Source organism: Mustela lutreola, chromosome 2 (genome assembly GCF_030435805.1).
Source record: "Mustela lutreola isolate mMusLut2 chromosome 2, mMusLut2.pri, whole genome shotgun sequence".
Classification (NCBI taxonomy): Eukaryota; Metazoa; Chordata; class Mammalia; order Carnivora; family Mustelidae; genus Mustela; species Mustela lutreola.
In genome coordinates this window covers 92735699-92760738 of record NC_081291.1, presented here as the reverse complement: position 1 = coordinate 92760738, position 25040 = coordinate 92735699, and the positions used below count along the sequence as shown (strand labels likewise).

At 36.7% G+C, this 25040-nt stretch overlaps 1 protein-coding gene across 8 annotated transcripts in view; it reads right to left on the bottom strand.

Annotated features, from left to right (window-relative positions):
- The window catches only part of NEK11 (NIMA related kinase 11), a 254435-nt gene that overhangs the window by 162985 nt on the left and 66410 nt on the right, over positions 1 to 25040 (bottom strand). For 7 of the 8 annotated variants that reach the window (XM_059162590.1, XM_059162595.1, XM_059162596.1 and 4 more), the window contains 3 exons: positions 24455 to 24573; positions 4843 to 4907; positions 3766 to 3892 (listed from right to left, as the gene is read on the bottom strand). In XM_059162590.1, coding sequence (XP_059018573.1) covers positions 3766 to 3892; positions 4843 to 4907; positions 24455 to 24573 — 311 coding nt within the window. Of the gene's footprint in view, positions 1 to 3765; positions 3893 to 4842; positions 4908 to 8630; positions 8713 to 24454; positions 24574 to 25040 lie in introns of those variants that run through there. The other variant, XM_059162598.1, reaches the window with a different exon arrangement.

The window sequence follows — 25040 nt, the reverse complement described above, 5'->3', positions numbered from 1 at the left end:
GGCTAGATATTATTTTCAGATTTTGTGTCAGTCATTTCATGCTAGTCATTGAGAAAAGATATTAATACCCAGATGCACTTGACTAAAGTGTTTTCCTACTTGAGCTTCTGTTGAGTGAAAATAATGACAATGACAGCAGTTCTCACTTCCTAGATACCCTGACCGACACCTTAGTTCTAAATTCACACAAGAGTTTTTCAGACCATGGGAAAGTGAGAGAAATGGGCTCTCTTGCTCCACAGCTTCCTTCACCAAGATGGGCTGTTGGCTCCCAGCTACTTGCAGGTTCCACATTAGCTATTCAAAACTATTGCCAAGTTGGCCTGTATTTCTCCCTTTCTTAAATTCTTCACTGGAAAATAGGCTTGTTCTCTACCCTGCTTCCTTTCCCTGTCCAATTTGGGAATACTCTCCTGTGTGAATACTTCCTTAGTTATGGTAGGTCAGGCAGGTCCTGGTTCCTCTCTATTTTCTTCTACTTATAGCTAAACCTCGTCTGACATTTCTGCCCAACATCACTAAAGACTGACTCCAGTGCTGAGTGTGAACAGACTCCTACAGCATCCCTTATGCAGCCAACCCCTGGACCAGATCTCAGGTTTTTGCAAAATCCTGAGACCTACAGAGTATACTCTGACACCTCTATTACTCCCAACACCATTCTCTCCACTTAAATCACCTGAAGAATATAGGGCCACAAGATCAGAGAACCATCTGGTTGACCTCTCACAACAAGATAGATAAGACCAACAATGAAATATTCTGTTTCTTTTCTGTTTAATTATAGCACCATTATTCCAATAGTATTATCCTTTATTTGTTTCTCCTACCAAAATAATAAATTCTAATCATTCATAATTTCAATCAATTTAAAGAGGTGGCCTAGGAACACAATTCATATATTTTTCCTGTGGGGGGAAAAAACTGTTCAGCAATTGCTTATATAAATTGGCAGTATTCAAAGTATTGTCCTCAATGCACTTAATTATTCTAACTTGCTGAATAAGTGTTTATAAACTTTTGGAACCTAAAACCTTTTTAAGAGAGACTTATCTGTACTTGAGTGCTATAAATAAATGAATCCCCAAAGGTTTAACAGATTGCAGAAAGAGGATACAGTTGCAATGGGCAAACATTAACAGATGAAATATAATTAGTATTATACCAATTCTTCATTAAGCATTATAAATATAATATGTACAGCTATTAGTGCTAAAACAAAACACCTGTCAATTATTCACAAGTGTTTCTAATTGTAAGAAAATATTCCACAGTAAACAGATGCTACAGGCTGAGATTCAAAAAAAAAAATTCTCAACCTCATTCAATCTAATTTTTCTAAGAGTGTCTCCCAAAGATTACTCATCACACTTATGTATCTGCCACTATAATTAATAGTTCTCTGTTATTCTTTCCACTTTAGGTTCAGCAATAGAAAATTCATTACCAGATAAGCCCATTTTGATTCAGAAACAACCAAGGTAATTACTAAATTCATAATAAGGTGGTTATTTGGGGTCAGGATGATGATAAATCCTTGGCTTGTACTTGCTGAATAGTTAATAATCTCTGCAAGGAGAGCTGACCGAATGCTCACACAAAATATATTAAAATTCTCCTGTATTTTTATATGTGGGAGGTTTGGGATTTTTTAAAGTTTTGCCTGAATCAGATATTATTTTTATAAACCTAAAACATCATGGCAATACTATTTCTATTATTCTATATCCCTATAATTCTGATATTTCTGATAATTCCTATATTCTTTATGATAGTCCTATAATTCCCATATTGGGAATATTCCTATAATTCTTTATACAATACTAGGGAGTAGTTTTTATAAAAAGTATTTTTTTAAAAAGTCCTCTTTTTTTTTTTTTTTTTAAAAAGGACTATGATAAAAGCTACTTAGACAAAAAGACTATGTCTGTGGGTACTGTTGCCCAAGTTTCTGGGGAGACACATCTGATTTGGCAAGCAGATGTAGATACCTGCCCCAAAGAGCCAGATTTCTTGCTACATGTGATGCAAAAGGCTTAACGATGGGCTTCATAAATTAATTTAGTCTTAATCCAAATGACATGACGTAAACATCTTTCTGGCATAGCATGTAATTTTAATCATGAAGAAATTACGTATTTGAATCTATTTTTATTTTTTATTTTTTTTAAGATCTTATTTATTTATCTGAGAGACAGAGAGAGCGAGCATGGGGGAGGGGCAGAAGAAGAGGGAGAAGCAGACTCCTCACAGAGCAGGGAGCCTCACTTAGGGCTGGATTCCAGGACCTCAGGATCATGACCTGAGAGCGAAAGACAGATGCTTAACCAATTGAGTTACAGGTGCTCCTGAATCTTTTTAAAATGCCATAATATTAAAAAAAAAATTAAGTATAGAAAGAGATGTAAATATGGAACTCAAATCCAATCCAAAGCCCAAGACTGATCTCAAACTGAAGAAAGCACTCTAAAAAGAACAAGAAGACTCCTCCTCAGGGACAGGAATCCTATTATTATTATTTTTTAAAATTTTATATCCTAAGGGCTATTACATAGTCATTGGCAAATAGTAGTTGCTTAACAAAGCAAAACTTAGAGAAACTCATTCCCCTGAACATACTTTTTGAGGTCTTGTCTATTATTTTAGTTTTAGTTTTGGTTTTGGGAAGGTATTAGGGGAAGGTTATGATTAGAGAAAATATGATAGGCAAATTGGAAAACACCATCAGGGTAGAAACAGGCTAACAATGAAAGAAAGAAAAAAACTGAAGAACCTAGAAATGAATAATCACAAGAGTGAACTAAAGGGACAGAATGGATGGTTATCTGCCATAGCCAGATCTAATGTTGACAGTGTTCTCTCCCACTCAGAAGGCATCAGAATAAGAACATGAGTAATGACCCTTATGAAAATCCAAAGGCCTATCCCCTGTTCTGCTTACTTTTCCCTTATCCTCTTTAGAAGAATGAAGTCGACATAATCTTTCACATTGCTCATCTCTGAAAGCTCAGAACTACTTAGGTTGATTTGCATACAATAATTATTTACTTAATTAACAGGCTCTCAGCTAGATTGTCCTTTCAACCCTTAACAAGCCGAAAATTATATGACTCCTCTTCAAAGGAAAAGAGATTTTCCCTAAATAGGATCTACTGCTAACAAGAGAATACAATTTTCCACATGGCTTCTGTACTGAGATTTAAACTGGTTCCATGACAAGGTATGAGAAATTCCTTTGGTACAAGAGCTCAGATAAATGGAGAAATCTCAGATGTATCTATCATTGAAAACTGAGAAATTTTTTAAAGTTTATTCTTAAAAGCTAGTATCTTCATAAAAATTCTTATAAGCATCAAGAAGAAAAAAAAATAAAGCCATAAATTCCCCCACAGATGTGGAAGTTGATCTTAAATAAAGTAAAGCACAGTGTTTAGGATTACAAATACTTTCTTTAACAGGCCAGCAGAAACCTATCAATATTAAATGTTTGTGACACATTAAGAACTTTCCTTGTGGTTGAAGAAGAAAAAAATAAAAATAAAAAGAGTAATCTATAAATAAAGAGAATTTTTGAAATTGGCATAATGGAAATCATCAAGTTCCAAATCCAAAAAACCCTCCTTTACTCTGGTCAAAGAATGAATTCATACTTCAAAAGGAAAAAGTGAGTGGATGTAGCAAGTAAATGAGCCCCAGAATGAAACACATTGTCCTCTCAGTGCAGCAGATATATACATCACCTGGACCAGCCCATTGCCCACTCACCAGATGTCTGACTTTGTGTTGTAGCCTTGGTGTTTCAAAGCCTCTGGACTCATGTAATGGGGAGTTCCAGCTAAAGTGGTGGCTAGATCACAGGATCCCATTAGGAGTCGAGAAACTCCAAAATCCCCTTGAAATAATAATAAATTTTTATGAATACTTTAAAACAATGAAAAGCAGCCTGGAAAGTAACAACTGTCTAATTTGGCAATTTTAATATGCAATGACTCATATCATTTAAAGGGAAAGAAAAGAAGAAAATGGTATCTTTAAAATTACACAATGCTGGTGCATAGCTTCCTGAGCCAGGAAGGTGAATTATATAAGCTAAAGCTTTTTATTTCTGGAATTATGGAAAACCTGCAACTTGAAAAAAAAGCTATTTCAGTTCTGCCTAACAACAAACAAAATGATTTTGGGGGGCTGAATATAAGAATATAATGATTTGCAATTTCCTCAAAGCAAGAAGAGTTCATTCTTCAATTACAATAAAAGAAATATTTCAAATAAAAGACCTGAGACCTTTCAAGAACATGCCTATAAAAATTTGAATCCATTAAGTTCTCTTTACACATCTAACTAGTTGTATGCTTTTAGGCTTTCTCTCTTTAAGAACATCTTACAGGAAGAATGAATAATCCAGTAACTGTTATGAGTGGAGGTACAGTTCTGAAGAAGAACTAAAAATTAACAAATCCATGATACCAATAATTTCATTACCAGTGATAACTGCTAATTGCTTGGGGTAAAATAAGGGGAAAATCTATACTAATTAACGAAGTTAGTAAAACAACTCTAAATACTTGCACAGTGCTTGGCATGGGATAGAAACTCAAAAACTGTTAGTTCAATCTATCATGTATATAGCAATTGTCTTACACTTCAATTTGTATCAGGTACTCAAAAACAAAATAATGGGGTTTTCTTGGCCCCAACCAAGTAAAAACAAAAGTTTGAGAAGTTAAAATAAACCAGTGATTACTCTAACACTTCTAGGCACTATATATTTCAATGATATACTAATAACATCTAGAATATATTCTCCCATGTTTCTGGAATACATATTTTTTAAAATCTTACCAATTTTAAGAAGATTGTTTTTCAGAAATATATTCTTTGATTTCAAGTCTCGATGAAGTATCCTCCTACACAAAGGAAAAAAGGACATAAAATTTCATGCAAAATAAAAAAATTTTATTTCTAATATAAATAATATATATGGGTGCATGTGAAGTGATAAATACACACTCCCATAGATATATCTTTCAGGGTTTGAAAGCTACAAATCCACAACATTTTCTAGTTCCCCTGAGGAAATATGAGTTTTAAAAACAAAGTTTCAAAGTCAGCAGGACATGTAGTTGGGAAAAGAGTGATGTGGTTTACACTATTTCAATAAGCTCAGTTTTACTGTGTTTCTGTAGCATGGTCTACGTAGTACTGTATCTACTAACCATACACTCAGTTGACAGACCAGTTATCATAAGACTTTGTAATCTATTATATATACTCTTACATATTATATGTCATATATAAATATATATTATATGTTAAATATAGTTATGTAAGATATTTTTACAGAACATAATTGTAACTATATGTTCTATAAAATGTTATATATATTTATACACACACATAACACATAATTTAATATACATTAAATCCAAATGTTCAGGTTTTATGTATTTGTAGAAATAATAATGTTGTTGATGATACCTAATAATAGATAACATGCATAAGCCAGCAATATAAATTATGTCAGTTAAGACTTTTGTTTCTGGGATTATGAAGCAGTAGACAACTTGAAAACATTTACCTTAAAAGACCAAAAAACGTGGAATAAAGTCTGTAAATATCTTCACATATGCTGAGCTTACAAGAAAATGAAGCATATCCCTGAGGGTTTGTATAAAACCTAAGGGGTTGTGCTGAGCTCAGTAGTCAATGGGCTGGCCTTCATGGCCTCAGAGAAACAAAAGCCAAGACCTTGAGCCCATGTAATGTGAAAAATTGGACTACACAGACACAAATACGTCAGAATCCCATATGTGGTTTGTATCTTCACTGAAAGAATGACCTAAGAAACATCCACTCACAAGTAAACAAAATGACAAGAAAGTTGATCTGTACAGGTCTGAACTTCTGAGAAAAAAATATCTCTCTTCTTCCATAACCATATCTCTCTGCTCACTCATATTTGGGATTCAAATATGTAATAGCTTTATGGCTTCAGAAATCCCAAGCCAAGAAATTAACATAAAGATTGGTTCTCAGCTGCTTCTACCTCTTGGGGCATCTGGCAGAAGCAAATGCAAAGCAAGAGTCAGCAGATAACATAGAGTAAAATTATACCCCTGCAAATTTCAGATAATCTAAAAGGATTCAAACTATAAAATAAGTATATTTTAAGAGATTAAAATTATAAAGAAAGAATTAGGAAATATAAGATAGAAAAAGGGTACTACCCAAAAATAAAAAGATGATGCTGATTTGAAAACCAATCAAATAGAATTTCTAGGGGAAAAATGTGATTGAAATTAAAAATACAAGAATGAAACCTCAACTTCTGACTACGATGGAGTAAGCTTATTTCATACTTTCCACAGCTGTACAGAGAACACTGAAACATTTGAACAATGTAAAATCTGAGTAAAATTAAAAAACAAAAACAAAAACGCAGCAGGTCTTTGAAGATATCAAAGATCAGCTAAGACAAACAAAGGCAGTCAGCACTTGAGGAGCCAGAGCCTGGAAAGGAAGGGAATGCTCTAGGTGAGCCAAACATTCTGCATGGTGTGTTCCTCTCAGGGCAGTTGACAAAGGCAGAATGCCTTGGCCTAGAGCTTGCAGCACTTTTCCTGGACTCACAAGACAAAGATTACAGTTCAGGGCTACAGAGGCAGCCAGGTCTTGAGGGGAATTTCTTCCAGTAAGAAAGGGAGCAAATGAGAAGTTAAGTCTGACATTCTGCCTGGCTTTTACCCTTGAGGCACTTACTGAATCCTACATTGTTCAGGGGAAGACAATAAGGAGAAGGGGGCTGCGAAGAGGTTAAAAACTAAGCAGAGTTTTCAGGAGATTCACAAAGATGAAGAAGGGTCTTGGAAACCCTCAAGGCCTCCTTCTTAGATATAAAGATATAAATCTTAGATATAAAGCCTTCACAGAATCTGAAACCAACCTTAAACCAACTCAGTCCCCCATTTAGTTCAAGGTGATCTGTCCTTACTATAACTACTACCCAGAAAAAAGTTAGACCCTCTCCAGATGATAGTATCACCCAACACCTCTCCATTATTTCATACATATTGTCCACTACTCACTCAAAAGCCAGAAAAGAAAGCAGGGAAAGGAGAAAAAGGTGTGTCACAAAATACAATGGAAGAAACATTCCATATATTGTTAATCACAACAGACTAAAATCATGAATTTAAACACAGAGAAACAAGACTAAGCTATTTTTAAAGAATTGTTATAAAGAACACACTTTAAAAAAAAAAAAAAAAAGTAAGGACATAGGTTGAAAGCAAGAGGATTAAAAAGATACTCCAGGCAAAAGAAGGCTGGCAAAAAGCAGTATTAGGTAAATTAAGGATAAGGAGTATCACCACAGAGGCACCTGGGTGGCACAGTCGGTAAGTGACAGACTCTTGATTTCGGCTCAGGTCATGATGTCAGGGTTGTTGAGATCAAGCCCAACTGGGGCTTCACACTGGGCATGGAGCCTGCTTAAGATTCCTTCTCTCTGTCTGTCTCTCTGTCTCTCTCCCTCCCTCTGCATATACCTTACCCTCAACCTGTGCACAAGGGGTGCTCTCTCTCTTTCTCCCTCTCAAAAAAAACCAAAAAGAGTATCACAACATATTGAAAAAAATCCAATAATTGATTGAGAAAATTTGTATTTATTTATTATTTTAAAGAAATCACAAGGGGGAGGTGGAGAGGGAGAGAGAGAATCTTAAGCAGACTCCAAGACAGCACAGAGTGTGATATGGGGCTCAATCGCATGACCCTGAGATCATGACCTGAGCAAAATCCAGAGTTCGATGCTTAACCAACTGAGTCACCCAGGTGCCGCTATTGGGAAAATTTTTTAATTCTGTACTTATGTGCAACTTATGATACAAGCCTAGATATATATGAAAAATTAATATTAATAAAAATTTAAGAAATTGACAAATCCACAATCATAGTGGAAAGTTCAATGTATTTCCCTCAGTAGTTAATAGATTCAGTAGGCAAAAAATTAATAAGATGTAGATTTTAGTAAAACAATTATAGATTTGAAAAACATAATTAGTTTGAGCTAATACACATAAATTGAATATTTCATCAAAAAACTTAAAAATGCATGTTCTTATATGTACACATGGAATATTTTCGAAAACTGACAATGAACTAATCACAAAAGCAAGTATCAACAGATTACAAAGAATCAGCACCAAATAGTTCACACATAGCACACATATGGTTCAATGGAGTTACATTAGAACCCCATCAGGCGCTTAGAACAGTGCCAGATACTGGCAGTAACTGCTCAAGACAACGTCTCTAGTTTGTGAAGTTTTCTGGTAAGGCAAACAGGCAGAAAACAATATATATATATATATATATATATATATATATATATATATATGACTGCTAACTTAATGCTATTAAAACAATAAAGCAGAGCAAGGAGCTAGAGACTACAGGGTAGGGAGATAAACAAGCTGAGTCTTGATTGTGGTGGTGTTACTATTACTGCTCCAGTGTATTACCACCAATAGATTAAAAAGGAGTCTGTGTGAGGCTATCAAGCAGAAATAAATGATGAACTATAGACAGTGGTTTAAACCCCATTACCCTTCCCCCTCACTCTTCAATACCCCATTCTCTGCTCAAGACCGTCTGTGACCCCTACTGTTGGCTGAATCAAGGACAGCTTCACATTTGGAGTCTTTCATTTCCAGCCTCCTCTTCCACCTATTTATTCATGCCAAAACAAAAAAACAAAAACAAACAAACAAACAAAAACTAATGAAGGAATAAACATTTAGTTATATATTTGGAGTACATTTTAAAAGGGAAAAAAACGCAATAACTGCAAGTCAAGAAAATATAGGCTAAGAAATGGTCACATCTCTGTTGAAGCCAACGAGGCACTTGCTTTATCTTAAATGCAGCACACATGTTTCTTCCTTTATGTCATTGCTCATATTAAAATGCCTTCCTCTTTCATCTCTGCATCTCAGAATCCTGTCTGTCCTTCAGGATTGTATTGGAAACAAACCTCACATGCCTCCCTGGAGTCCCCTGACTACCCGCATTCCTTCCAAAGGTGCTGGTATTGGAGGTCAATTACTCACTTGCCTGAGATGCCAGGCGCTCGGGCTCCTGCCACATCTGGACGAGGATGAAACACCACACTGCAGGACACAGAATCAAGCATTCCAACTGGCAGTGTAAGGAACTAGATGACACAGCCTAAAGGTGCAAGGGAGTTCACTACTTTGGAGTAGACGAGCAGGCTACAAGAGGAGAATCTAGGCAATCATTTTCTCTTTTTCTCCCTAAGGCATGCTACCCCTGTGTTTATAAGGTATACAAATATCCCTGCCAGGCAACCTGACATTGTCCTTCTCCAGCTCTTTGTGAATTGATGGCCAGTACAGTAACATACACTTCTCTGCTTCGCATCCTAAGCTCATTTCGGATTGTCCTCACTCTCACCACCCTGGGTCTATAACCCAAGGCAGGTACCAGCATTTCAATCCTTGCCCGAGGTTGTTTCCAAGCTTAAAAAAGGATACCCCTGAATCACTTTCTTAACCACCATTCCTACTACTACCAGCAAGTTAGACATACTCTCCCACTTCTGTTCTTCTTCTCACACTATATTCTACAACTGACCGATTACTCTTGCTAAATTCTAAGCTCTACAAAGTCTGTATCCTTCCTGACTATATGATCCCCTGTAACACTATAAACATTTAATTAAACTGGTAGGTTAAACCTGATTGAATCCTTGGGTTTACAGGAGCAGGAGCCTGAACTTTTCAAATTATTTTTGATTGACATTTTTCCAAAATGAACTATATAATTCCCCGACTTCACAAAGAATATTTTTTAACAATTCACGATTCTAAGAAACACCAACTACTAGGGTGTATCTAATCCTCAGGCCTATACAGGAGACCCCAATTTGCAAGCAGTATTGCTGAGAATTAGGCTGAGAATAGGCGTGTGGCTTTACAAAATTAAAATCTGCTCTTGAACCCCTAACTTAAAAACCCTCCAGGGGTCTGCCCTGCTTCCAGAATAGAACATAAAATGCTGTATGTGGCCTGCGAGAGACTGGAAGATCTGGCCATACACCAATGCCTCCAGAAGCCTTGGCAAAAACTCAGGCCAAGTCTGTATCATCTTTCCCTCTTCCACACTGTTCTTTATTCAGGGTAGAGGCTCGGTTAATGTAAGTTAACTTTAGAAACACTATCCTAGGAACAAAAATGAGTACCAGCTTCTGGGACTCATTTATAATCCAAAAAAAAAAAAAAAAAAAACCTACATGCTTTGTGCTATACTAATGTGAAAAATATAAAGATTCATAAGATAAGGCCATGTATCCCATAATGCTTAAAATCAGGTTAGAGAGATAAAGGAAAAGTATACAAATAACTATAAAAGATGGCAGAGGGGAACCCAGTTCTTACCACTTTATTAAAAATTATTTTTAATTATAAATAGTTACCAAGATAGACATTCACATTCAGAAAGAAACTTCTCTCCCAACAAATGATTGCTTTTATGTACATGCCCACAAAATTGTACTGTTATCAGTTAACACTAGAAATACCAGTTATAAAAATAATTGATTTTTTACAATTACAATTACAATTAGTGATAATGTAGGTATATCAATGTTACCTTGGTACAGTAATCAGACCTCAGTCATCCAGAGCAAAGCTGGAAATCATGACAGAGGAGCAGGGCCAAAGAATAGCCACCCAGAAAGTCCATCTACTTTACTTAATGGAGACAAATAGCTACACACTCAAACAAGAATGCAATTAGAATTGTACATAAAGTGAAGAATTGAGAATGATGGCAGGAGTTCCCTGTAATTCCAATAATCTTTATTCTCCTAAAGGCTTTGGAGAATTACAGAGGAATAAGCAAAGCTTCCAAGAATGGAAGGGAAAGGGAAGAATACAAGTGAACAACACAGGTCTGGGTCACTTCTTCTTAGGGCAAATAACCCCCAGTTCTATCATATAAAGTGCTATGCTGCTATCCTTACGCATACTCTGAAGATGAGAAAATCAAGGCTTACAGAGGCTAATTAGTTTACCCAGGTATGAATTTGCCCAATAATCTGCCTAGAGTACGAACGGATCTGTTTGACTCCACAAAGTATCATAGTTCTGTCTTACTCATGGTAAATGCTCAATAAATGTATGTTGATCTTAAAAGCACTACCCTTAGCACAAAGATGAATACCATCTAGTGGGGCTCATTCATTAATTTAAAAAGATAGAAACTTTGCATTTAATCAATATTCTCTCCTGCCTTCTTACAGTTCCACAACATCTAGAGCTGGGCTCTGTGTTAAGTATGATGTTGACGACTTGAAGATTAAAGGCAAAACAATTATATTTAACAAATAGAGGGTTAAATAAAAATTGGCCTCTTCTATGCCCACTCTTGGGGTTCCCTTGGCATGGAAGGAACTGTTAAGGACCTACACAAAGACCATTCTCCCACTCTTCTCCCTTGATATCAAAACCCCATGAGCCCTGGGCCCTCCTCAGTCCTGGTAGGTAAGAGCAATGAGGAGGGAAGGGAGTAAAGGATATTATGGAAAATAAATTGAGGTAATCTTTTTTCCCTTTGGGGTAACTTATTAGGTATATGCTGTGCCCAAATTCTGGCCAACATTAAAGTATAACTTTCAAAAAGGTAAAATTATGAAGATCATGAAAATATAAAATGAACACATTTTGTTCCATTCATTAATCAATGAAGAAACTAGTAAGATGTTAAAATGGAGTCAAAGAATTTTTGACAAGCTAAAGTATTTATAAGAGGATAGCTGGGTTAGGTACAAAACTGGGTAGTGGCCAACAGGACAATAAACCAGATCCCCAGAGTTGTCTGTTTCAGTGAATAAAAAATATTTGTACCTCTTCTAGACAAAAACATTCAAGTTAACCCCTGCCTCTACAGAGTTATAAAATAGCCCAGATGATAGGAAATTAAGTCCAACATTGTGCAGAAAGTACTCAGTAATCTCTTCTGCCTTTTCTATGTTTTGGAAATTTTTTCTAACAATGAAACATAAGTCTGCTGGAAGCTTGTACGAAATATTTCCCCACTCTTACAAAAGACAACAAAAGAGGGTGACATGTGGCCTTTTTACCTCATTCAGCCTTTGGTTACTGTTGTATGTGGTTGGGTGATACACGGTGGCACTTCAGCCATCCAGACAACTATAAGAGGGCAATCCCAACTACAAAAGCTAACCATGCTGAGAATGGAAGTAATGAGATGGAAAGAACTTGAATTATTGCTGAACTACCAGTGTCAACCACCCTCCTTGGACACTTCTTGTTAGGTGAATTAATGAATTTTCTTCATGATTTAAGTTGCTTCTGCTACTTGCACTTAAGTTGATTACTTGGTCCCTGCAGCTCTTGATAGGAGATCTGAGGAAAGGGTACTGGCTCTCCTCCAGATACAAGTACCAGGGGGTCTGAGTGTCTAAGGGTTTAGAATATGGAATAGTGAGCTTGGGAGGTGACCAGGACACAAGGACACAAAGTACTATAAACTTGGAATAAATAATATGTTCAAGAGAAACTTACCCAGTGACACCTAGACAAGGAGGAGTTTCAGATAACAATACACTGATAGCCCTCACATATATAAATACATAAGCATGTAAATCAGCACTAATTATTTTAATAAAAAGGCAAACAATATGTTAGAAAACAGTTATGAGAATTGGCTGGCACCATTTCAATGAAATAATAAATTCTATATAATAGATCAGATACCACACTATTTGGCTAATTTGGTTAAGGTGTTACTTTACTGGCTTTCTGGTTATAGAAATAGTTCTAGCAAGAAAGTCTTGTCATATATCTAGTTAGCAATCCTTTCCTTTGAAGGATATAAAAACCAAATCCAAGAAATAATAAGGTGACTATTAATATAGGCAACTTACATAAACCCCTTCTCCTAAAAAGTTCAGAGTAGCCTTTCATCTATAACTTCATATGTCCCACACCATGGCTCTAGGAGTGGTAGGTCCCTCTCATTTCTAAGTTTCCTGATGTCCAGAGAGATAAACGACCAGCTAAGATTAAATGATAGTTGTGCTCAAATACATGGCAGAGCTCCTGCTTCTGTCTCCTCTGTCAGGCCATTTTCTATATCCTTCAGTCTCCAGGACCACAGGAGGGTGAAGAGAAGTCTGTGAAAGCAGATGGAGCAAGTGTTTCTCAAGCTCTTAACCCAAAGTAGGACTATGGAAAAGATATGCACAATTTCACCTTCATCTTCCCTTAAGCACTTATCTTCATAGTTTCTGAAACCTCGGCTACCTCCCTACACATCTCTCCATCATCTGGCAGGGTCTCAGGGTGGACTACAAACTCTTCTTGCCAAAGCTACTGGCACAAGCAGTTAACTCCTTGGTGATGCATGGCACAGATGGCCCCTGTTGGTGGTCTCCACCATGTGGCATCCATCCTAGACTATGAGGCACCTGGTTTCCTCACTGATGCCGTAGACTCTCAAGACCATGACCACCCTCTGTGTTGTAAGCGAGAGGTGGAGTCAGGCCCCCTTCAAAAGTAGCTATTGCCAACACAGCAGGAGCTCCCTACACCTGGCACTGAGGGTAGGGGAGGCTCCTTGAAATAAAGGGACCTCAGGACATCCTTAAAAAGTAGGAACTGGGAGAAAGAAGGAAATCACCAGTAACACCACAGAGATCACAGCTTTTTTCTGCTTTTCCATCTTTGAGCCTGAGGTAGTATACCACCATCGCTCATCATGTTTACTGACCTGGATTTCCAGTAAGTCCTTCTCCTGAGAAACTCACTACATTTAAAATGAATTACTGATGTCACTTCTCAGGGAATATTGAGCCATTCTAGCACAATACCTCACAAGCTGGCAGGGAGACTGTGAGGGCTGCCAGGTGATGATGGCAGTCATCTTAGGGAAATTGCCCCCCACCCCCGGTCTTCCCTCCACTGTGAAAGCACCAAAATCAGCAAGGCCTCAAGACCACCAGCATATAGGCTTTCTGCAGAGAGGTTGCTCTGACCTTCATGCTAAAAAATCAAGGTTAATTGGACTCCTCCCTCTTTAACAGGAATGAGTGTGGTTTTTTGTATGTTGTTTGTTTTGTTTAATGCTTTCCAAATTAGTACTGGGGGGTGGGGGGAAATGAGCAAGACATTGTCTCTGCCCCCAAGGAATTCCCTTATGCCCAATTCTGTGGCGTCCAAAGAAGATGATGTTTCAAACATGAGCCAATTAATTGGACCAGAAAGAAGAAAGTCTACGGGACTGCACTTTCAGAGACCGGGTGGTTCTAGCTTTGTCCAAGGTTCCAAAGTCCCTCAAATACTGGACCAGCCTATGGAAGGTTGACAGAGTTAGTAAAGAGCTTTGAGCACAAACACTTTTAAAAAACTTAATCCCTCTGTACCAGAGGTTCAGGCCCACAGGGAGGAATGAGTTTTAGTGCTACATTCTCAAGATAGCTTATAGTGAACTGTGAATATATTCAGTTTTTGGCATCATTATTTATAAGTGCTTATGCCATATGCTATAGATTTAGCATATTATAAATGTATAAATAAACCAAATTAAAATAAGTACAGGATAGTTCCAAAGGAGTAAACAAAATCCTATTTCTTCTGTAACCTCATTTTTTAAGCTTTTTTAGGGTCTTCTTGATCTCCTTTGCTGGAGTACTGTATGAGTCAGGGTTCTCCAGAGAAACAGAACCAATAGGCTATAATATAGATATAGACTTAGATATAGATAGATATGGAGATTTATGATGAGGAATTGGCTCATACAATTATGGAGGCTGAGAAATTCCAGTCTGCAAGTGGGAGACCCAGGAAAGCTGGTAGCATAACTCAGTCTGAGTCTACAGACCTGAGAACTGGGGAACCCATGGTCTAAGTCTCAGTCTGAGGACAAGATAAGTCCCAGCTCAAGGCAAGAAAACAGGGGCAAATTCCTCCTTCCTCTACCTTTTGTTCGATTCAGGCCTCCAAGAGATTAGATGGTGGCCAACCACAATGGAGAAGGCAATCTACATTACGCAGTTCAGATTCAAATACTAATCTCATCAGAAACACCCTTACAGACACATGCAGAAGCAATGTTTAATCTGGACACCCCATGGCCCACTCAAGTTGGCACAATTAAACATCACCTTCACTAAAATAATTTGCAACAGAGGAGCAAAACGTAACTTCTTCAGATGTGTTGTTTCCAAGGCAATCTCTTCAAAATACATTTTAATATATACTATAGTCCATATTGGCTATGGTTTGAAAGATTTGATTTGAAAGCTAAATGAAGCATTGTGGTAGCTAAACTCCTGTTCCCAAATAGTCACACCTCTTGTGACTTGCAGTTAGTGTTCCTTCAGGAAGAATAAGCTCTCCTACTCTTCTGACATTGGGTTTGGTCATGTGACTTGCTCTGGTCAATAGTATGTGAGCAGATGGGGTGACTGTCATGTTTGAGCAGGACCTTTAAGAGCCATTGAGTGTTTCTGCTAACTCTCTTGCTTTTCTCTCTGCCATGATAAAAGCATATCCCACATGGGAGCTGCTCCTTCAGTTTCGATACTTGAATGACAGGACAGGGAGAGCTGACTCACAGCTGATCTGTAGCAGTCAAAATGTGACATGAGCAAGAAACTGGCATTGTAAGCCACTGAGATTAAAGTTTTTTGTTCATACAACATGACTTCTTGCAGCAGGAAGAGTTTTAGCATCTTGTTCTCAAGATAGCTTTTAGTAAAACCAAATATTCTTAGCTTTATACATCATTATTTCTATATATCTATGCTATATGTTAACAGAATCATTCTTTTGGATTTAAATTGTTTAAGAACAGATAATTAAGACAGTTTTTTTAATTAATTATTTTTTAAAAATTTTAATTCCAGTATAGTTAACATATAGTATTCATTTCAGGTATACAATATAGTGATTCAACAATTCCTTGTATTACTCAGTGTTCATCAAAGTAAGTGCATTCTTAATTCCTATCATCTATTTCACCCATGCCCCACCCACCCACTTCCCCTCTGGTAATCATCAGTATATGGAAGCAGAAAAGACCCCGAATCACTAAGGAAATGTTGAAAAAGAAAAACAAAGCTGGGGCATCATGTTACCTGATTTCAAGCTTTACTACAAAGCTGTGATCACTAAGACAGCATGCTGCTGGCACAATAACAGACACATATGGACAATGGAACAGAGTAGAGAGTAGACAGTCCAGATATACACCCTCAACTCTATGGCCAAATAGCCTTCAACAAAGCAGGAAAACATATCCAGGGGAAAAAAGATAGTTCTCTTCAATACATTGTGCTAGGAAAACTGGACAGCTATGTATAGAAGAATGAAACTCAACCATTCTCTTACACCATACACAAAGATAAACTCAAGATGGATGAAAGACCTCAACATGAGGCAGGAATCTACCAAAATCCTTGAGGAGAATATATGCAGTAACTTCTTTGACATTGACAGCAGCAACTTCATTCAAGACATGTCTCCAAAGGCAAAGGAAACAAAAGTGAAAATGAACTTTTGGGACTTCATCAAGATCAAAAGCTTTTGCACAGCAAAGGAAACAGTCAACAAAACAAAGAGGCAACCCACAGAATGGGAGAAGATATTGGCAAATGACATTACAGACAAAGGGCTGATATCCAAGATCTATAACGAACTCCTCACACTCAACACCCAAAAAGCAAATAACTATGTCAAAAAATGGTCAGAAGACATTAACAGACACTTCTCCAAAGAAGACTGACAAATGGTTAATAGACACATGAGAAAATGTTCATCATCATTAGCCATAACAGAAATTCAAATCAAAACAACATTGAGATACCAAATTACACCAGTTAGAATGGCCAAAATTAATAAGACAGTAAACAACAAGTGTTGGAGAGGATGTGGAGAAAGGGGAACCCTGTTACACTGTTGGTGGGAATGCAAGTTGGCACAGCCACTTTGGAAAACTGTGGAGATTCCTCAAAAAAATTAAAAATAGTGCTCTCCATATTTAAGAATCTGTTTCTTGGTTTGTCTTTCTCTCTCTCTCTGTCTTTTTTTTTTACCTTTGCTCCTTTGTTTAGTTTCTTAAATTCCACATATGAGTGAAATCCTATGATCTTTGTCTTTTTCTCACTGGCTTATTTCCTTAGCATTATACTTTCTAGACCCATCCATGTGGTTGCAAGTGGCAAGATTTCAATTCTTTTTATGGCTGAATAATATTCCACTGTGTACACATGCACACACACACACATACACCACTTCTTCTTTATCCATTCATCTATCAAAGGACACTTAGGTTGCTTCCATAATTTGGCTACTGTAAATAATACTGCAATAAACATAGAGATGCATGTATCCCTTCGAATTAGCATCTTTGTGTTCTCTGGGTAAATACTCAATAGCGCGATTACTGGATCATAGGGTAGTTCTATATTTAATTTTTTGAGGAACCTCCACACTGTCTTCCACAGTAGTTGTACCAGTTTGCATTCCTACCAACAGTGCATAAGGGTTCCTTTTTCCCCACATCCTCATCAACACTTATTATTTCTTGCGTTTTTGATTTTAGCCATTCTGACAGGTGTGAGGTGATATCTTACAGTGGGTTTGATCTGCATTTCTCTGATGATGAATGATATTGAGCATCTTTTCATGTGTCTGTTGGCCACCTGTATGTCTTTCTTTGGAGAAGTATTGGTTCAGGTCTTATGTTCATTTTTTAATTGGATTATTTGTTTTTGGAGTGTTGAGTTGTATAAACTCTTTATATATTCTGGATACTAACCCTTTATCAGATATGTCATAGGCAAATATTTTTTCCCATTCCATAGGTTGCCTTTTAGTGTTGTCGGCAGAAGCTTTTTATTTTGAAGTATCCCAATAGTTTATTTTTGCTTTTATTTCCCTTGCCTCAAGAGACATAGCCAGAAAGATGTTACAGCTGATGTCAGAAAAATTACTGCCTGTGCTTTCACCTAGGATTTTTATGATTTCCGGTCTCACATTTAGGTCCTTAATCCATGTTGAGTTTATTTTTGTGTATGATGAGGAAAGTGGTCCAGCTTCATTCCTTTGCATGTCACTGTCTAGTTTTCCCAACACCATTTGTTGAAGAGACTATGTTTTTCTCATTGGATATTCTTTTATCCTTTGTCAAAGATTAACTGATCATATAATTGTGGGCTTATTTCCGGGCTTTCTATTCTGTACTATTGATCTATGTTTATGTCAGTATTGTTTTGATTACTACAGTTTTGTAATATAAATTGGAGTCTGTGATATCTCCAGCTTTGTTTTTCTTTTTCAAGATTGCTCTGGCTATTTGGGGTCTTCTATGGTTCCATACAAATTTAGAATTGTTTGTTATGGTTCTGTGAAAAAATGTTGTTGGTATTTTGACAGGTATTATGTTAAATGTGTAGATTGCATTGAACAGCACAGACCTTTTAACAATATTTGTTCTTCCAACCCATGAGCATGGAATGTCTTTCCATTTCTTTGTGTTTTCTTCAATTTCTTTTATCAGTGTTTTATAGTTTTCAGAGCACTGGTCTTCCACCTCTTTGGTTAGGTTTATTCCTAGGTATCTTATTTTGGGTACAACTGTAAATGGGATTGTTTTCTTAATTTCTCTTTCTATTGCTTCATTAATGGTATATAGAAATGCAACAGATTCCCGTACATTGATTTTATATCCTTGACTTCACTGAATTCATTTATCAATTTTAGTAGTGTTTTAGTAGAGTCTTTGGGGTTTCTAATTATAGTATCATGTCATTTGCAAACAGTGAAAGTTGTACTTCTTCCTTACCAATTTGTATGTCCTTTATTTCTTTTTGTTGTCTGATTGCTGTGGCTAGGACTTCAAGCACTATGTTACATAACAGTGGTGAAGTGAGGGGGGGCGGCTGCCTGGGTGGCTCAGTTAAGTGTCCGACTCTTGGTTTCAGCTCAGGTCATGATCTCAGTCTCGTGAAATCAAGTGTGGAGCATCAGGCTCCGTGCTCAGCATGGAGTCTGCTTGAGATTCTCTTTCTCTGCCCTCGCCCCTGCTCATACTCATGCTCTCTCTCTCTCAAATAAATAAATTAAATCTTTTTTAAAAAGTGGTGAGAGTGGACATCCTTGTCTTATTCATGACCTTAGGGGAAAAGCTCTCAGTTTTTCACCATTGAGTACGACATTGGTGTTTCATATAAGGCCTTTATTACATTGAGGTATATTCCCTCTAAACCTACTTTATTAAGGGTTTTTATCATGAATCGATGTTGTTCTTTGTCCAATGCCTTTTCTGCCTCTATTGAAATGATCATATGGTTTTTATTCTTTCTCTTATTTTTTTTTAAAGATTTCATTTATTTATTTGACAGACAGAGATCACAAGTAGGCAGAGAGGCAGGCAGAGAGAGAGAGGAAAAAGCAGGCCCCCCCGCCAAGCAGAGAGCCCAACGTGGGACTCAATCCCAGGACCCTGAGACCACGACCCGAGCCAAAGGCAGAGGTTCAACCCACCCAGGCGCCCCTCTTCTTACTCTTAGTGATGTGATGTATCACGCGGACTGATCTGAGAATACTGAGCCACCAGTGCAACCCAAGAATAAATCCCACTTGATCGTGGTGACTTGTTTTAATGTAATGTTGGATTCAGTCTGCTAATATTTTGTTGAAGATTTTTGCATCTATGTTCATCAGAGATATTGGCCTGTAGTTGTCTTTTTTTGTTATGTCTTTATCTGATTTTGGTATCAGGATAATGCTAGCCTAACAGAATGAATTTGGAAATTTTCCTTCCTTTTTTGGAAAAGTTTGAGAAGAATAGGTATTAACTCTTCTTTAAATGTTTGGTAAAACTCACCTATGAAGCTATCTGGTCCTGGACTTTTGTTTGTTAGGAGTTTTTTAATTACTGATTCAATTTCTTTGTAGGTAATTGGTCTGTTCAAATTTTCTATTTCTTCCTGCTTCTGTTTTGGTAGGTTATATGTTTCTAGGATTTTATCCATTTCTCCTATGTTGTCTAGGAGATAGTTTATTTTCTATAGGAGACATATTTAGACCTAAACAAATTAAATACTGAAAACCAACAGAAGTTAAAAGTAGATGTCACACTTATGATCAAGAATAACACATAGAATTTTTCCTTTTAAAAAGTATTCTGGAGATTGCTTGTGGTGAACAGAGTATAATGCATAAGCTTGTAGAATCATTATGTCGTATACCTGAAACTAATGTAACATTTTGTGTCAATTACATTCAAAAAAAACTCACAAAAACAGTCTAGAGAATTGATCTAGATAGTGATAACTACCTCCCTCTTTCCACCCAAACTCCAAGAAATATGAGGAATTTTTGAAGAGGAAATTCATAATAGTGCTAGAGAATAGTTATATATGGACAAGAATTTTCATAAAAGCTCTGAAAGAATGCAAAAAGAGGATCCCCAAACCCAAAACATATTGAAGAATGTTGCCTCTATATCCCTCTTCCCACAGCAGCAACCAGCTCAATAATATGGCCTGTATGGTTCTTCTCACTTCCCCATCTTACTCACTCTCCCCACTGACGGGTGTCTGTTTCATGAAATCACCTCCTAGATAAATTTCTTACAACCCCCAGTTTTTGTTTTCAGGTTCTGATATTGGAGGAATTCAAACAAGTAAGTTTTGGTGTTTTCCCAGTATCTAGGGCCTCACTTGTAACTAAGTAACTTCCTTCTTCCTTCCTCCCTTCTTTTTGCTTTCCTTCCCTCTCTCCCTCCCTCTCCTTCCTTCTTTTCCCCTCTCTCTCCCTCTTTCCCTGTCTCATTCTCTTTCCATATTTCACCCAAAATATTCACCATTAAACTCAGCACCATTGCTTCACATACCTTTCCAATTTCTCACTCACCCTTGGGTGATGAAACTTGGGTTCATCCTTGACCTTCTCTTATCACATCCCATATATCCATGTAATTTCAACTCTCATTTGAGCTTATCAATTTAACTGTGATCCTTCCATGTCCTGCTCACTATTATCATATCGTTTCAGGTCCTACAACCTCATGCAAAGATATTATAAAAGGTTTCAGACTGATATTCTGAGTTCCCTTCTCTCCCCTCTATAATTTATCACCAATCTTCCTGAAGCTCTGATCATAGTTCCACTCAAAATGCTTCTGTGGCATTATTAACTTTATAACAAAATAAAGCCATTTTTAACTTCATGTCAACCTACCTTACCTCACACCTTCATTCATGTACCCCAAGAGCCATTCCAACTGAACTACTCATCATTCACTCTAAAAGTACCATGATTTCTCAGCCCTGTGCCTTTGCTAACTCTGTTCCTTAATCCTGGAAAGCTCAGACTCATCTTTCACCTTATTCAAAACCTACATTGGGTCTAATGTCATTTCTTCCAAGACCTTCATTAATTTTCCCAAGTAGCATTATTATCCTTTTTCTGACCTCCCTCTTCTGATCTCTAGCACTTAAAGTATACTTTTCTTGGTATTTTTGTCACTTTTTAAAAAATTGAGGTATAATTTACATTAAAATACATAAATCTTAAATTTGATGAATTTATCACCTTTGTAATCATCCATTTGGGTCAAGATATAGAACACTTCCAGCATCCCAGAAGATTCTTTGTGCCCCCTTCCCGTCAAAATCCCCTTCAAAGGTTAATCTCTCTTCTGAGATTGGGTTAATTTCAGATTAGTTTTGCCTGTTTTTGAATTTGATGTAAATGGAATCACACAGCATGCACTCTTCTGCATTTGGCTTCTTTCACCCATCATGTCTCTGAGAGTCATCCAGTCAGGCATATCAGTTATATGTTCTTCTTTTACTGCAGAGTAGTATTCCATTATAAGACTATACCACAACTTATTTAACCGTTCTATTCTAAATGGACAATTCTCAGTGTTTTAGCTATTACAAATAACACTGCTACAGAATTTTGTGCATGTCTCTTGCTAGAGACAGGTGCTCATTTTTCATCTCAGGAAAAGAATTACTAGGTCACAGGGTATTTGAATGTTAGGTTTGGAAATATTTTTCTAAAGCTATTATACCAGCAATGTTAAGTTTCAGTAGCTCCAATTCCTTATCAGCACTGTTTTTATTAGAGGGGTTTTTTTGTTTTTGTTTTGTTTCATTTGCCCTTCTGGTGGCTATGCTTTCATTTCTACATTAAGTTACAACCACAAACAACAACGCTTAGAGAGCACTTAACAGATTGCAAACTTTTTAAATGTATAACATCTCAATGCATATTCCCTATAGTCCTATAAGAAGGAAGGGAGAGTCTTATTATTATCCCTATTTTATAGATGAGAAAACAAAGGTTCAGAGAGGCTCAGCAGCTTGCCCAGGGCTATAAAATATGTAGCAGAAACTCTGCAGCTGGTATAGCCACTAGGCTATAGGGTTTATAGTTATTTGGGTACTTTTTTTTTCTTTTTTATGCGGGGCTCGATCCCAGAACCCTGAGATCATGACCTGAGCTGAAGGCAGAGGCTTAACCCACTGAACCATCCAAGTGCTCCTTGGGTACATGTTTTATCTCTGCTAGTTTACTAACAGCTCTTGAAGGTTAGGCCTTATTTTTAATTATCTCTAATTAATAAATGAATAAATGAACTTAGGTATAAAATTGAAATTTCTCTGTCTAAACAGAAAACCTTTACAATAATTGGTTCCAATAACATAATAAATAAGCACCATCACTTATTACCTGAATCACAAAGGAGAGTATTTCAAGAACACAGATACACAAATATCCATTTAGCTCTATTTAATGCATTTCTTAAAATGCTGAAGGATTAAAAAAATATTCTAATCCTCTCTTTGAAGGATTATTTTATTTTATTTTATTTTTTTTTTATCTTAAAAATAGAGATATATATTTACTATTTTTTTTTCCTCAAACCAGAAGCCTGGAGTTAGGCAGCTCTAGGTTGGATTCAAAATCTCAGTATTTTAGAGCAGCATGAATTACCACATAACTTCTCAGTCTTTCAGATGGCCCAGGGATCGCCTTTGCTACTTTATATATCAGGTCTCTGACCAGCCTCTAAGAGGTACAGTGTACCTCATTTCCTCATCTTGAAGGATTATTTTAAACTCATTTACTTGAACTATTGAACACACCACGTTTATTGCAAATGTTTGGGTTCCAACTAGATTTCAGTTTTATATATTTGACCTAGAACACAGAACTTGTCACTTTTATATGTGAAGGTGATATATACATATGTAACATATACATATTTATATTTTTTTATGTATTAGCTAACAAACATGCTATAAAATAGTAAAGGAAAGAAAATAAATTCCAATATAGCTGTATACACATATATCCTACATTTGGCAGCTTTGGGTAGTATATTAACAGATTATTTGTTATTCTTTTATCACTGTTTCTTAGATTGCTCTGAATTGTCAAAAAATTAGAGCCTATCTGTATCATCCAGCATGTGTTTAGAAGATACATGGCAAAGCTCAGTATCATCTGGTTACTGAGGAAAAACAGGCAACACATTTGAGCTATCTGACATCCATGGACAGCCACACCTTGATGTACTCTCTAAATTTCAACCCTCGTTCAAGAACAATGTTGTACACAATCCTAAACTGAAAGATGTACTATGGACATCTCATAATATCTACATTTGTCTCTGTATCCTCATCTTTTCAAATGTGGTCATACCATGTTATGGGTCTCTAAAACATCCAAAAATTATTACTTTTGACCTATGGAAAATACAATTAAGAGTATTTTTTTAATTTTTTTTTTTTACAATTAAAAGTTTTAAAATACATGTTGAAGGCAGAGATTATAATTGCAAATTACAGACAACTGAACTCATAAAACATACTTTGACCTTCTCTATCAGATATTTCATGTCAAGACTGACTTTTGGTCTGTTTCTCTGAGGCCCAAGAGTATCTTCTGCCTCAATCACTTAGCTTCTGCTGGGATGTGACACTGACACATTCTAAATTCATTCCATGAAATTCATTTAGAGCATGCTAGGTATTAATAGCTCAAGCCTGTTGAAAGATATAATAAATTCATAGCATGCAAAAGGTATCTGAGAATTGCTTACAATCACAGGATATGATCAGATATATGAAAATATGTTTAAGACAAGTTTCTGTCTTGTATTCAATGCCAACTTGATTTCTAGAACAACAAAAAATGACTGTTCAAGTAAATCTTCTATACTGAATCATTCAACAGTTTCCTCATGGAAAAGCATATTGTGTAGCTGTTTAACTATAGTCATTTACCTCTGGACTTGCTTCCTTTCAGTTCCACTCCCAGAAATTCATTTTTCAAGTTCAGACATGACTGTCAAAATCGTGTCCATCAGTAAAAAATGCACATACCTTTCATGCATGTAGTCAACTCCTAGTAACAGCTGGATAAACCATTCTATTATTTGACTTTCCAGAAAGGTTTTGCCAGCTTCCTTATATTCCTGAATTTTACAGTCCAGATCACGGCCCTGAAACACAACAGCATAATTTTTCATATTTTTCCTTCAGTTACGATTTTAAAATCAAGTTCTTTATACAACAGTTAACACACAGCAGTGACTATTTATCACAAGAAAGTGAGTATGTACTGCCACGCTGGAACTTATAGTCTCTCCTTGACCAAACTCTAGCCAGTCTCTCTGAGCCCTCTTCTCAAATAGGCCTCAACCTTGGGTTAGAAACACTTGAGCACACTTCTAATAACTCAAGGCCACATCCCTAGGGTGACACTAGCCTCTCTTAAAGTGTCTGCCTGAGAAGACTTATGGTTGCCACAAGAATTTATTATTTGTTGCAGCCCACACCTCTGTCCTGGTATCTGTGGAAGGGTAGGGGCCTCACTTGAATTAATGCCAGTTAGCTAGCCCAGACACACATGAACCAACCCCTTTTCTGCTTTCTGTCCTTTTTCTCTTCCCTGACTCTGCTCAGGCCC